We start from the raw sequence: 13,406 nt of genomic DNA, 5'->3' as shown, positions 1-13,406 counted from the left end.
GTGTTCTGTGGAAGACAGTATCATAGCCTGGCTTATATTTTTGCTTTTCTTATGTTGTTGTCCTTACATCTTTCACATTTTTGGTTTTTTATAATTCCCCTTAATCATTGATGGCTTCACCATTGTTTTTGTTTTCTTTGGGGAAGGGGAAAGTTTGAAACTTCTTCATTACAATTCCTACCGTTCTAAAAATCTATTTTATTTTGGTAAGATTTAGAGAACTCAACTATTTTGAATTAGAATGCACCCATTGCTACTTGACCTTGTTGATATTCTTTTCTCTTTGATGAACTATCATTATGGTAAGCCAAGAAAAACTCTATACTCAAGGGTAGAGGACTATAGTATCTGTAATCGAAAGCCTGCTCTACTACAAGATTTAGGTCGAAATTGAAAAGCAAAAGAAGGCAATAACAAGCCCACAACACATTTTTCCTCCTGACTTATGTGCTAAATTTCATAATTATTGCACCAAGACCCATTAATTTATTGTTTTTTTACAATTTTAAATTGAAGGTAAGGAATTAAAAACTTTTTCATACACATGCACTAAAGAATGAATGATTTTAGGGAAAATTCAGATTAAATACTAAAAAGTGAACACATTTAGAATTCACTACTAAAACTTTCAAATGCCCAAAATAGCCATCAATCTTTTTCAACCAAGTCAGCATCATGCAAAACAAGAATGTATCAATATATAGGCAAGCTTTGTAAAGAAATAAGCACAGAAACAAAAATCTCTCATGTTTATTGCCTTCTCTCTCTCTCCTTCTCTCTTTTCTTTTTCACTATTACAATCTTTCAAATTGCCCAAAATAGCCATCAATACTTTTCCACCAAGTCAGCAACATGCAAAATGTAGCACTTACATTTGTCTTCCACGGTATTGCTTTTGTAACCATCCAACAAGAATGTATCTATATATAGGCAAGTTTTGTAAAGGAATAAGCATGACAATTTGAGAAGCCAAAATCTCTCGTACTTACTGCCCTGTCCCTTCTTTCCTTTCTTTGTTTCCTGTAAACAATTTATATGTACTCAAGCATTCAAGCAATAATATTTAATAAGTTTCTTTTAACTTCTCTTTCTTTATTTCTTTAATTTTAAAACCACCTTAAAATTGGTATTTGAGCCTTATTTATCATTATAATAATATTGTTAGATAGTAAAGTACCTTAAGGATTGAAGTTATCTCTACATAATATTGAGAAGTGATTATATGTGTTCTTGTTGAATAGTCATCTATAAGAATTATCTTTGATTATAAAGTTAATTTATATGCAAAATCGTACTATTACTAGAATAAAAGCTAGATTAGAAACAATAAAACATATTATTTAGGAGTCTTGCAATTACTTAATCTTAATGAACAAGTTATAACTAATTATAAAAATCAATCATAAAGCAATAGAAAATTTAGAGACTATTAAAGAAACATTACAAAATACCTTAACAATTAAGCTAGAAAAATAAAGGTTATGATAGATTACCTTAATTTAGAAATAAGTGAGCATCAGAAGAGAATACTTACTTTAGATAATAATACTTTAATTTGTCATTTTCATAACAAAGAATATAAGCATATATTACACAGTAAAAAACAACACATAGAAAATAGTATAGTTGATTTACTTATAAATCTGTCAAAAAATATTAAGTTAGAACAACTAAAGCAAAACTAGTCAATAGAAATATTAATGCAAAATCTATAAATAAACTCAACAAATATTTTAAGAAAAAATTTGGATTATATTACCAAAAAAGTAGAAGAGAATAATAAAAATATTCAAAAATTTCCTGTAATAATGGATCAACTTAAAAGTAAGAGGAAATTACAGATTTGGTCCACTTATTTTATACCTAGTTCAATTTTGGTCCACGATCTTTTTTAAGTTCTGTTTTGGTCCACTAATTGTTTCATTTGTTCAATAAAGGTCCAGATTTGTGACTTTAAATCTTTTGAGTTGTGTTTTCTTCAATTATAATTGAAATATAAGTTATATTTCATCATTTCTTAGTCATAAAAATAAATTTGGAGTATTATAATATAAGAGAATTGAGATTTGGTGAAATTTAAAAAATTGGCAGTTTTGGGTACCCTACTTTAGGGTCAATTATCTTGAGTTTTAGAACTCCAATTTGAATGATCTTTATATGGTTGTAAAGAAGAAATGCATAGCTTTAAAACAAGTATATATTTGCTGAATTTGGGTGAGATGTGATAGGGTAAAAAGCAGGCCAAATTTGAGAAAACAAATCTGGACATTTATTGAACAAGTGAAACAATTAGTGGACCAAAACAGAACTTAAAAAAGATTGTGGACCAAAATTGAACTAGGTATAAAATAACTGGACTAAATCTGTAATTTCCTCTAAAAGTAATTACAACAAATACAGTTTGTACAAAAGGATTTAGCAGAATAAGTAGATACTTTACATAACAAAATAGATTAGCTATTAAATTAGATGCAAAGTGCAAAAACTAGTGCAAAATATATAGAATCCCTTAAAACACTTCAAGAAATATAATCAAATACAACACTTGTTGGAATTTCATATTACACATCTAGTATCTCAAACCAGCATATACCTATTAGACAAAAAAAAAAAATTTATAATTCAACTCCTAGTAAACATATCAAAAGATTAGATAATATACATACATAAAACCTTAGCAAATCACAAAGCTACACTACCTTCAAAATTAGTACAAAAATTAGAAGGTCTAACTTTAGAAAAAATAGCAACAAAGAAAATAAATAAATAAACCCCTTTGATAATAGCAAATGGAATTATTCCGAAGAAAATGCAAAGAAGTGGTCCGAGCAGAAGACATATATTCCTAGAAATAGAAGCACAAGAATTTCTTAGAAAAAGTTTTGAACATACTCAAAGAAATAAAAGTTCTTTATATCAAGTAGAATATTGAAAAGTAAAAGAAGCATGGTATGTACCATAAGCCAACAATTTGGTGATTAAGTCTTACCTTTGCCATTTATGAAGAGGTTTCGGGTTAGATCAATTTTCAAAAATCAGTCATGTTCACTCCTAATGTCTATGCTGCTTGGATAGAAGATCGAAGTGTCTCGAATTTTAAATATTCTTGTTGTAGCATGCCATGAGAGGCATTTAGGCCTTCCATCAATGGTGAGGAGAGGTCGGTGCTCTCTTTTTTCAGAAGTCAAGGAGAAGGTTAGCCAAAGGTTGGAAGGATAAAGTTTTGTCCAAGGCAGGGAAATAAGTTTTATTAAAATGGGTGTTGCAAGCTATGTCTTTATAATCAATGAGCGTTTTCCATATACCAAGAGCTTTTGTTGATGAGCAAACATATACTTTGGTGGGAGAAAAAATGACAATTGTAAGGGTATCCATTGGAGGCACAGGGAGGTGTTGTGCAAGTTAAAAGATCATGTTTGGGCCTCTAAAATCCATCTTGGATTTGGGCCAAATCCAAATCCTTTCTTTAAATAAAAGCCAAACATGGGGATTAAATCCAATGAAATACCTTCATCCAAACGGGCAATAATTTTTTATTTTTTCTGAAAGCATTAAATATATTTTTTAGCAAATTACAAATACATCAATAAAACATTTGAAAATTTCATAATAGTCAAAATACAATTTGAGTTTCCATAATAGTTACATGTAAATATTTGTTAATTACATAATAGTCAATGGGCTTAGCCCAATTTGGGTGGCCCTATACTATTCCTAGTGTTAAATTACTATCATTCCCTTCAAAAATATTTTGACTCAATTTTAAAAATGGTAATTGTCACAGTCACCAAGTCTAAAAACTATAATTGTGTGACAGTTTTCAATTATAAAACAGTAACTGTGTGATAGTTACCAATTAAAAAAAAATTGTGTGACAATTACCAATTAAAAAACATAAAAACGATAAATGTGTGACATTTACCAATTAAATACGAAAACTGTCACACATTTACCAATTAAAAAAAGTATGTTGTTGTTATTGACTTATATGTAATTTTAAAAATTGGACATTGGTGATGCAGACATCATGTCAGCATAATGGCAAGAGCTGTAAATTCCTTTTTTCTTTAGTCTGATTGTTAATTCACATAGTTTCTCTTAATTTCATTTTGGTCAATAGTGACTATTATTTTGAAAAAGTTTATTGACTAATTTGTAATTTGAAAATATTTATTTATTATTTATTTTTTGGTAATTGGCCCTAAGTTTTTTTTTCAACTAAAAAAATAATTTTTTATTTTTTGGTCTGAAATTATTAAATAATATTAAAACAATATTGTAGGGGTTTGCTGAATTTAAATTAGGTTGGATTATGCATAAACTAACAAACTTGATTGACCGCAAATGTTATATTTGGACGAGTCAAAGTTAGATATTGAAGTGCCCCGACCACACTACGATACTCAGTGGGATCGGCGAGTGGGTCACCGTCATGAAGACTAAGTCGGCAACCCCCTATAGCCGGTGTGGAAACAGGCTTGGCATCCAACATTTTTGTTCTTTGTAATAAATCCTGAACATACTTTGCTTAAGATAAATGAAGCCCATTAGGTACACAAGTGACTTCCATACCCAAAAAATAATTTAGTGGGCCAAGATCTTTCATGGAAAACATACGGCCCAAATTCTAAATAAAAGTGTTAATATGTTGAACATTATCACCAGTAATAATAATATTATCAACATAAATTAACGGAGAAATAATATAAGGCACATGAATATATGTAAATAAGGAATAGTCTGCATGAGAAGCCTGAAAACCCAAGTGTTCGAGATGTTGAGAGAAACACTCAAACCAGGCCCTGAGAGCTTGCTTAAGCCCATATAAAGATCAACGTAGCTTACAGACAAAATTTGGATACTGTGGATCCACAAAGCCAGTGGGCTATCACATGTATACTTCCTCCGCTAAATAATCATGTAGAAATGCATTTTGGACATCAAGTTGGCGAATGGGCCAATTGTGATGCATTAAAATAGCCAAAATAAGCCTGATAGTGCTATGATTCACTACGGGGTTTAATGTCTCTCCAAAATCCAAACCGGGTTGTTGATGAAATCCATTTGCAACAAGGTGGGCCTTGTACCGTTCAACTGATCCATCAGACTTCTTTTTAATGCGAAATACCCATTTTTTGGGCAAAATATTCATGGACTGAGTTGAAGTAACCAAAGCCCAGGTGTTGGCCCGTTGAAGTGCATTATATTCATCTGTCATGGCCAGTCGCCATTTGTCATCTTTATTAGTCTAAGAAAAACAAGTGGGTTCTACAGAAATATCAGCCAAATTCACATGTTTAGCATACTTAGAGTTAGGTTTCACAATACCATCCTTTCTTCGTGTTACCATTGAATGAGTATTTAGTGAGCCCATAGAAACTGTAGCAACGGTGACTAGTAATGAAGGTCTTGGTGATGAAGTTTTCATAATATAAGTTGGAGTTCCCTACAAGTTAGAGGAAAAGGGCACAAGTGCAAGAGAAGATGGAGAGGATAAATGAGATACAGATGGCTCACAAAATGGAGCTTGCGGGCTAGATTGAACCTGTGGGGACGAAGAAGTAGAGGAAAGTACTGCTGATGATAGAGACCCAACTAGGTGGGCTGTGTGACACAAGCGCAATGGGTTGTGGAGCAGTGACCGCCGGAGCTGTGTTGGAAGAAGCAAGGTCCAGCAATAACAAATTTTGTGCAGTATTTTGCGAAGACGAAGATGCCCCCGTAGATGAAGCGAGCCCAGTCTTATGAAATAGAAAGGTTTGTTCATCAAAAATAACATGGTGGGATAAAAAGAGTTGACCTGTAGCAAGATTTAAACATCTATAACCCTTTTGATTTAGAGAATACCCCAAGAAAACACGTTTAGCGAATTTGGGCTGAAGTTTATTAGTGTTATAAGTCGGAAGATAAGGAAAACATGTGCAGCCAAACACTTTGAAAAAATCATAATTAGGCTTTTTGGAAAACAATTTCTCATAAGGTGATATAGAGTTTAACACACAAGAAGGAAGCTGATTAATGAGATAAGTGGCAGTAGGAAAAGCTTCAGCCCAATATGACGAAGGCATGAAGGCATGAGTCACAAGAGTCAAACCCGTATCAACAATGTGGCGGTGCTTGCGTTCGACAAGCTCATTTTGCTCCGGATGATGTGGACAAGTGTACCTATGATTAATGCCACGTTGAAGTAAAAATTGTTTAAAGGCATTATTTAAATATTCACCACCCCCATCAATTTGATTTTTTATTTTTCTACAAACAATTTTCAACCAAGTTTTAAAAAATGTCAAAGAGATTAAAGACTTCAGATTTAGTTTTCATAACATATAACCAGGAGTATCTAGAATAATTATCAACAAACAAAACATAATATTGAAATCCTGAATTAGATAAATAAGGGGAATACCAAACACCTGAATGTACAAGCTTCAATAGAAAATTTGAAATAGACTCAGACAAACCAAAATGTAATTTGATGTTTTTACCAATAGAACAAGAATGATAAATATTAGAAAACCTAGCACCAGAAATCGGTATTTTCTTCCTAGAAACTAAGTGCTTCAGAGTTGGAAGAGATGGGTGACCAAGTCTAGCATGCCAAACTTGTTCATTCACTCGTACACCAATGAAAACAATAGGACCAACTAAAGACTTAGAGCTTGACTCAAGAGGAAATGAGTAGAGACCGTTCTCACTCCGCCCTTGGAAAAGGATCTACCCCGTCACCAAATCCTGCACACAAAAATGGGTGGGATAAAAGGTGAAATAACAGTGATTGCCATAAGAAAATTTATTGACTAAGATTAAATTGGAAGAGGCATGATCGAGAATAATGAAGTAAATTTTTTAAATGAAATGATTGAACAGGAGGGAACTACTTGTTTTGCTCACAAGAGGGAGCTATCTATGTGGAGAAAGCAGCATTTGTTATCAAGATGATGTATTTGATGTTTTTCACAAGTAACCGTACTTGCTGCATTGAGAATCATCTCAAGTATGGAGATAATGTTGGGAATGTTTCTTCATAGTTTTTGAACAACAGAAGCTTCATGCAAAGGGAGTTATTTCCTGAGTCAAACTATGAAGCAGGGGTTGCACTAGCATTGTAGTCCTCAGGAATAAGAAAAACAAAAAGAAAAGAAAAACCAAAAAATCCAAAGGCAACACAAAGAAAATCAATATATAATAAGGGAGCACAAACCAAACCAGAATTATATTGATGAACAATATCTTTTTGGGCCAATTGAGAACTTATTGAATAAAAGAAAATTTAGAATAAAAAGGCCTAACAATTACTTGTAACAAATCCACAGAGAATGAGAACTAAGAAGATTCAAGGATCATCAACATTAGGATAAATATCTATAATAATCAATTTTGTATTTTTCCATATCAAACTTGAACCACAGCTAGTCCAATTGCAAACCAATGGAAAAACCCAAAGGACAATCAAATTTAGAATAAGAAAAAAGGAAAACCTCATTCCAGCTACACAGTCATACAAACATATCTCAACATTTTCCACATATTTTCACAAATTGAACGATTTCCCACCAGCAAAGAGACAATAACACACATACAGATAACAAATTTTGACCTTTTTCATTTCTATGACTGAAAAAAAAAAATTTTAAATCAAGAATAATTCGATTATAAAATCAAGGAAATACCTGTTAGAGAAGGGAGACGATAAATATGTTGTGGCATTTGTGAATATATTGAACTGAACATAAGCATATTAAACCCTAAAAATTAAAACAATGAAGGCAACAAAGTGGAGATCAAAAGGAGAAAAAGAGTAAACCAGTGAAAGAAGAAAGAGGAGAATGAAGAAAAGGTGGTAAACACATAAAAATTAGAAGGGTTATGCCATGTAAATTGAAAAAATAATAAAGGATATTTTGGGTACTTTAGAAAAATTCATTAAACCCTCACTAGTTCCTCACCCGCTTTCAATAAAAGTGGAAGTGAAAAGCAGGCTCTCGGCTGGAGGTCTCACCAAAAAGCCCAAGACCCGAAGCCCACCCGAAGCTCGCCCGACCCGTTAGGCCCGAAGCCCGATTTGGCCCAAAATTTGGGCCGGCCCGGCCCGAAAGTCTCTTGGGTTGGGCTTGGGCCATCCCCTAGAAGCCCATGGGCCGCCCGAAGCCCGACCCGTTTAGGCCCGACCAAAGCCCGACCCAAAGCCCAATTTGGGAATCATAACATATTTAATAGGTTTTTCGTTTGTTTACCCTAATAAATTATTAATATGCTTATTAAGTTATTATATAATACTATAATATTAGTAAATAGTAATAGTGTAAACTATGTAATACCATAAATAATAAAATAATAAAGTAATAAACTTTTAAAATTATATACAACATTACAAGTATAATAAAACATAAATGTATATGTGTATATATACAACTTTTATAATACAACTATAATTAAAGTTATTAAACCACGATCGTCAATTCATTAATTCAACGATCTGAACCGTTCATTTTCTATTTTCATAGTCAAAGATCATCCTTACAAAAAATCGGTTAAATCGGAATTCATCTACCCATTCAATTATCATTAGAAAAACCACGATCGTTCATTAATTTGACCACCGTTACGTCACTTTTACATCTCCGATTAAGCTAATTTTTGCAAGAATTCTCTTTGAGTGGGGAACTAAAACTTGAACGGTTCGGTTCGTTGAAAACACAATCGAGACGTGAGCTTCTACATATAAATACACTTAAAGAGTATAATTCTAATAACTTTCCCGTTGAAACCTTGTTGTTTCCATAATTATGAAGACCACAACGTGATTTCAACAATCTGATCTGTTCATTTTCTATGTTCATAGTCAAAGATAGTCCATAAAAAAATCGGCTAAATCGAAATTCATCTACCCATTCGATCATCATTAGAAAAACCACGATCGTTCATTAATTCGACCACTATTATGTCACTTTTACATCTCCGATTGAGCTAATTTTTTGCACGAATTATCTTTGAGTGAGGAACTAAAATTTGAACAGTTTGGATTGTTGACAACACAATTGCATCGTTTGTTTATAAAAATATGTAATAAAACATATGTACATTTATGTTTTATTATAGTTGTAATGTTGTATATAATTTTAAAAGCTTATTATTTATGGTATTACACTATTACTAACATAATAGTATTATATAATAACTTAAGAAGCATATTAATAATTTATTGAAGTAAACAAACGAAAGAGCTATTAAATATGTTATGATTCACAAACTTAATAAATAAACTAGTCAACCCAGTTGGTTGAGAGTTGAAGCTTGCTATGTGAAGTCTCATGTTCAAATCACAACACAGCCAAAATCCTATATTTTTTTTTGAAGATATATATGTGTCTAAATAAGCTTTGGACCCATTTTGGGCCGCCCGTTCGGGCCTAGCCAGGCCCGGCCCTCCAAGCTCGCAAGCCAAAGCTCGATGGGCGGGGCTTGGGCTTGTGTATTAAAGCCCAAGCCCAACCCAGCTCGAAAACTCTATTGGACTTCTATAATTCAAGCCCGAACATGGCCCGAACCCGAAAAATTTGGACCGGGCTAGCCCTGCCCAGCCCATTGCCGACCCCTACTCGGCTGCTTCCCCAAATGGCTGTTATTGGCAGTGATTTTTCTAAAAAAGTAGATTTTTTCGTCTTTTACTAAACAGGTTGTGTAGCTAAAATTTTGAAAATAAGTGATTTTGACCCTAAAAAAGCAAAGAAAAAATTATGATTAAATACCAAATATCAATAGTTTTTCAGCAAAGCAATAAAACTCTAATTTTTTTTAGTTTAGGTACTAACATAAAGCAAGATATTTTGAATTAGGTCACAAATTGATTTGCTATACAGTTGTGAATGTCGAACAATCGTAGTTATGACTGTTTCGAATTCATAAAAATTCAAAATTTATAAGGATTTAAAACTTTTGATTTAGGTTTGGGGGATGAAGTCTTATAACCCAGAGACTAAATATTAAAGTTTAAGCCTTACAAATATTGAGAAAACAAAAAATCAATAAAAAAGTTATGACTGTTAAATAGTCACAACTCAGCATAATCATGTTTTTTAAAGTTTGTACCTAAACTGAAATTTAGTATCTAAACTGAAATGACATAAACATTTTGATAATTAAAATGAAAAAATATTACAATTTGGTACCTAAAATCAACGAGCCTAAAAACAATATCAAACAGGGCTTAAGTACTAATTTCTTTTTTTGTGTGTCTATTTTGTATATTTTTCTCGGACAAAAAAATAAACAAATAATTTTTGGTCAGAAAGTATTAAACAATATAAACAAGAATAAAAACTGGGGTTTTTTTGAATTTAAGCAAAGTTTAGGGCATCACTCGTAAAATGGATTGTTATTTAAACAGCAACTAGGGTTTATCCATAACGCTCAAGAGCGGGTATACTTCGCCGCAGCTAGAAACTCAGGTTCTCTCTCTCACTCACTCGCTCTCGCTATAGTGTTTGTTTGTCTGCCGAGAAAATGAGATTCGCTTGATTTTGCGTAAATTCCATGACATTATCTTTTGTTCTAAAACTAAAAAACTCATTTGCTTCCGCTAATTTATAGTGTTTTTGCTCATCTGTTTCTATCACGTTTTGTGCTTGAATTTGGATAGCTATGTTTTCATTTCTTTTCATTATTTGTTTCTGAATTGATCTGAATATATGGAGCTTGTTTGATACAAAAAAGAAAAAAAAAATGTTGAAATCTTATATTGCGATTTTGGTTGATGTATATTATACTTATAGATCTGTTCTTGTATCGATATAAATTTAAATGCTAGATCCTGTAACAATTATGATATACATGTAGGACATCTGGGTTTTATTTATATTCATTTCTATTGACCTTTTTTTTTGGAATGAAGGAGGAGGAGAATGTCTCACAGGAAGTTTGAGCACCCCAGGCATGGATCCCTTGGGTTTCTTCCAAGGAAGCGAGCTGCTCGTCACAGGGGAAAGGGTATATACATCATTTTTCATTTGCTTGTTTGTGTTTTGCATTGCTCAAATTTTAATTTGTACATTGTGTTATTCTAACACCTCTGTCAATGTCGTGGACGTGCAGTGAAGGCATTCCCCAAGGATGACCCAACCAAACCCTGCAAGCTGACTGCTTTTCTGGGTTACAAGGCTGGGATGACTCACATTGTCAGAGATGTCGAGAAGCCTGGATCAAGTAAGCAACTTTGTAATCATTGTCTCTTTCGGTTTCCCATTTTATTGATGGGTTATCAGTGTTGTTGAAAGTGTTCCATATTGATGCATATTATTGAAATTCATATTGTAAGAAGTTTAGCATGATGAAACGTTCAGGATTGAGTTATCAATTCCTTTGGTTTTTTCTTATTTCTTTAGAGCTTCACAAGAAGGAGACATGCGAGGCTGTCACTATTATCGAGGCTCCTCCAATGGTTGTTGTTGGAGTTGTGGGTTATGTGAAGACCCCACGTGGCCTTCGTTCTCTGAACACAGTGTGGGCTCAGCATCTCAGTGAGGAGGTGAAGAGGAGGTTCTACAAGAATTGGTGTAAGTCCAAGAAGAAGGCCTTTGCAACATACTCAAAGCACTATGAAACTGAGGAGGGAAAGAAGAGTATCGAATCCCAATTTGAGAAAATGATTAAATATGCTACTGTTATTCGGGTTTTGGCTCACACTCAGGTATTGATAACACTTCAGTTATCAAATTGATTCTGTGCATATATGGCCAGTGCATTTTGTCTTGAAATTCTCTATGCATTTTCCTAATACTTTCAGCTATGATTAATGGTACATCTTTTAGTGGATAGAAAATTCACTTTTGAAATATATAGATCTGTTCTGTGATGGTTTCATCTGTTCAGATAGATAGAATTAATTGTGTGGAGGTAAATGTTCTCCCAACATGACTTTTCTCTTGACTCTTTAAAAATGTTATTCCAATATACAGTTCTTATAAATTAGCTGCAAGCTTATTGCATTTGTCATATGATGCATATAAGGTTTCCCATTTATTTCAGTGTGGCATGCATTGAAATAAGTAATAACACATCTCATGTAGGCTTCTGATCGATGTTGCCTATGTTCAGTAACAAACCTTGTCTTATGTAACTTCTCTTAATTTCTATTTCTTGCTTTTCAGACCTCCTTATGGTCCCTCAATGATGTATTTTTGATTGTATTCTACGTATGCAGATTAGGAAGATGAAGGGATTGAAGCAGAAGAAAGCACATCTTATGGAGATCCAGGTGAATGGAGGGACTATTGCTCAAAAAGTGGAATTTGCAAAAAGCTTCTTTGAGAAGCAAATCCCTATTGATGCTGTTTTCCAGAAAGATGAGATGATTGATATCATTGGTGTGACAAAGGGTAAAGGTTATGAAGGTGTTGTTACTCGTTGGGGTGTTACCCGACTTCCCCGTAAGACCCATAGGGGTTTGCGGAAGGTGGCTTGTATTGGTGCCTGGCATCCTGCGAGAGTTTCATTTACGGTTGCCAGGGCTGGTCAGAATGGATACCACCACCGTACTGAAATGAACAAGAAAATATATAAGCTTGGAAAGGCTGGGCAGGAGTCTCACACTGCTGTCACTGATTTTGACAGGTTAGTAACTTCACTCAATAAACCTGTGTAATTTTTGTTCTGTGGTACAGCCTTTTGGCGTGCCCTGTTTGGCTTGAAATATAATTTTAGTTAGGTTCTTCTGTAATTTTGTTCTGTCAAAGTTCTCAGCCTCTCTGTCTCCGTCCCTGTCTCCGTCTTTCTCTCTCTGTCTCTCTCTCTGTCTCTCTGTCTCTGTCTCTTTCCATTTAGTTGGGTTCCTGGATGGGTTTATAGGATGTATGTTTTATAATGTTTTTTTTTTATAAAGATTCTGACATTGATGATGATTCAGGACTGAGAAAGACATTACTCCGCTGGGTGGCTTCCCTCACTATGGTGTGGTGAAGGATGACTATATTCTGATCAAGGGATGCTGTGTTGGACCTAAGAAGAGGGTGGTTACTCTTCGCCAGTCCCTGCTCAAGCAGACCTCTCGTGTTGCTCTTGAGGATATCAAACTCAAGTTCATTGATACCTCCTCAAAGTTCGGCCATGGTCGCTTCCAGACAACACAGGAGAAACAGAAATTCTATGGACGACTCAAGGCATAAGGATGAGAACTGGTCAAGTGCTTTTAGCTATCAAAAGATTAGGCAACTTTTTAGTTTTTATTTCAATGAGATCATGTTGTGACAGTTTTGTTTTTATTTTGGTTTGGAAAAGATTTTGAACACCATTCAGTTTAGTTTTGTTGGAGGTAAATTGATATATGAATGGTTACATCTCCAAAATAACTTTCGGATTTATTCTTCTGTGGAAGACAGATTCATAGCATAATTCCTATTTTGTTTTTGTTT

The 13,406-nt window shown here is 33.6% G+C and overlaps 1 protein-coding gene across 1 annotated transcript; it reads left to right on the top strand.

Annotated features, from left to right (window-relative positions):
- The first annotated feature begins 10,392 nt into the window (after nt 1-10,392).
- Nucleotides 10,393-13,406, top strand: LOC147277607 (large ribosomal subunit protein uL3z). Its single transcript, XM_086253148.1, has 6 exons — nt 10,393-10,448; nt 10,892-10,986; nt 11,092-11,202; nt 11,382-11,686; nt 12,200-12,609; nt 12,902-13,406. Exons 2-6 carry the CDS (start codon nt 10,902-10,904, stop codon nt 13,158-13,160), a joined length of 1,170 nt encoding a protein of 389 aa, XP_086109274.1. The 5' UTR covers nt 10,393-10,448; nt 10,892-10,901; the 3' UTR covers nt 13,161-13,406.

This window comes from Dryas octopetala, chromosome 8, assembly GCF_963921425.1.
Source record: "Dryas octopetala chromosome 8, drDryOcto1.1, whole genome shotgun sequence".
NCBI classification, from domain to species: domain Eukaryota; kingdom Viridiplantae; phylum Streptophyta; class Magnoliopsida; order Rosales; family Rosaceae; genus Dryas; species Dryas octopetala.
This window is presented reverse-complemented; position numbering and strand designations above follow the sequence as displayed.

Coding starts and splice junctions, on each gene's coding strand:
- LOC147277607 (XM_086253148.1), top strand. CDS start 10,902: ATGTCTCACAGGAAGTTTGAGCACCCCAGGCATGGATCCCTTGGGTTT. Junction 10,987..11,091: donor TGCTCGTCACAGGGGAAAGG/GTATATACATCA, acceptor GTGGACGTGCAG/TGAAGGCATTCCCCAAGGAT. Junction 11,203..11,381: donor TGTCGAGAAGCCTGGATCAA/GTAAGCAACTTT, acceptor TTATTTCTTTAG/AGCTTCACAAGAAGGAGACA.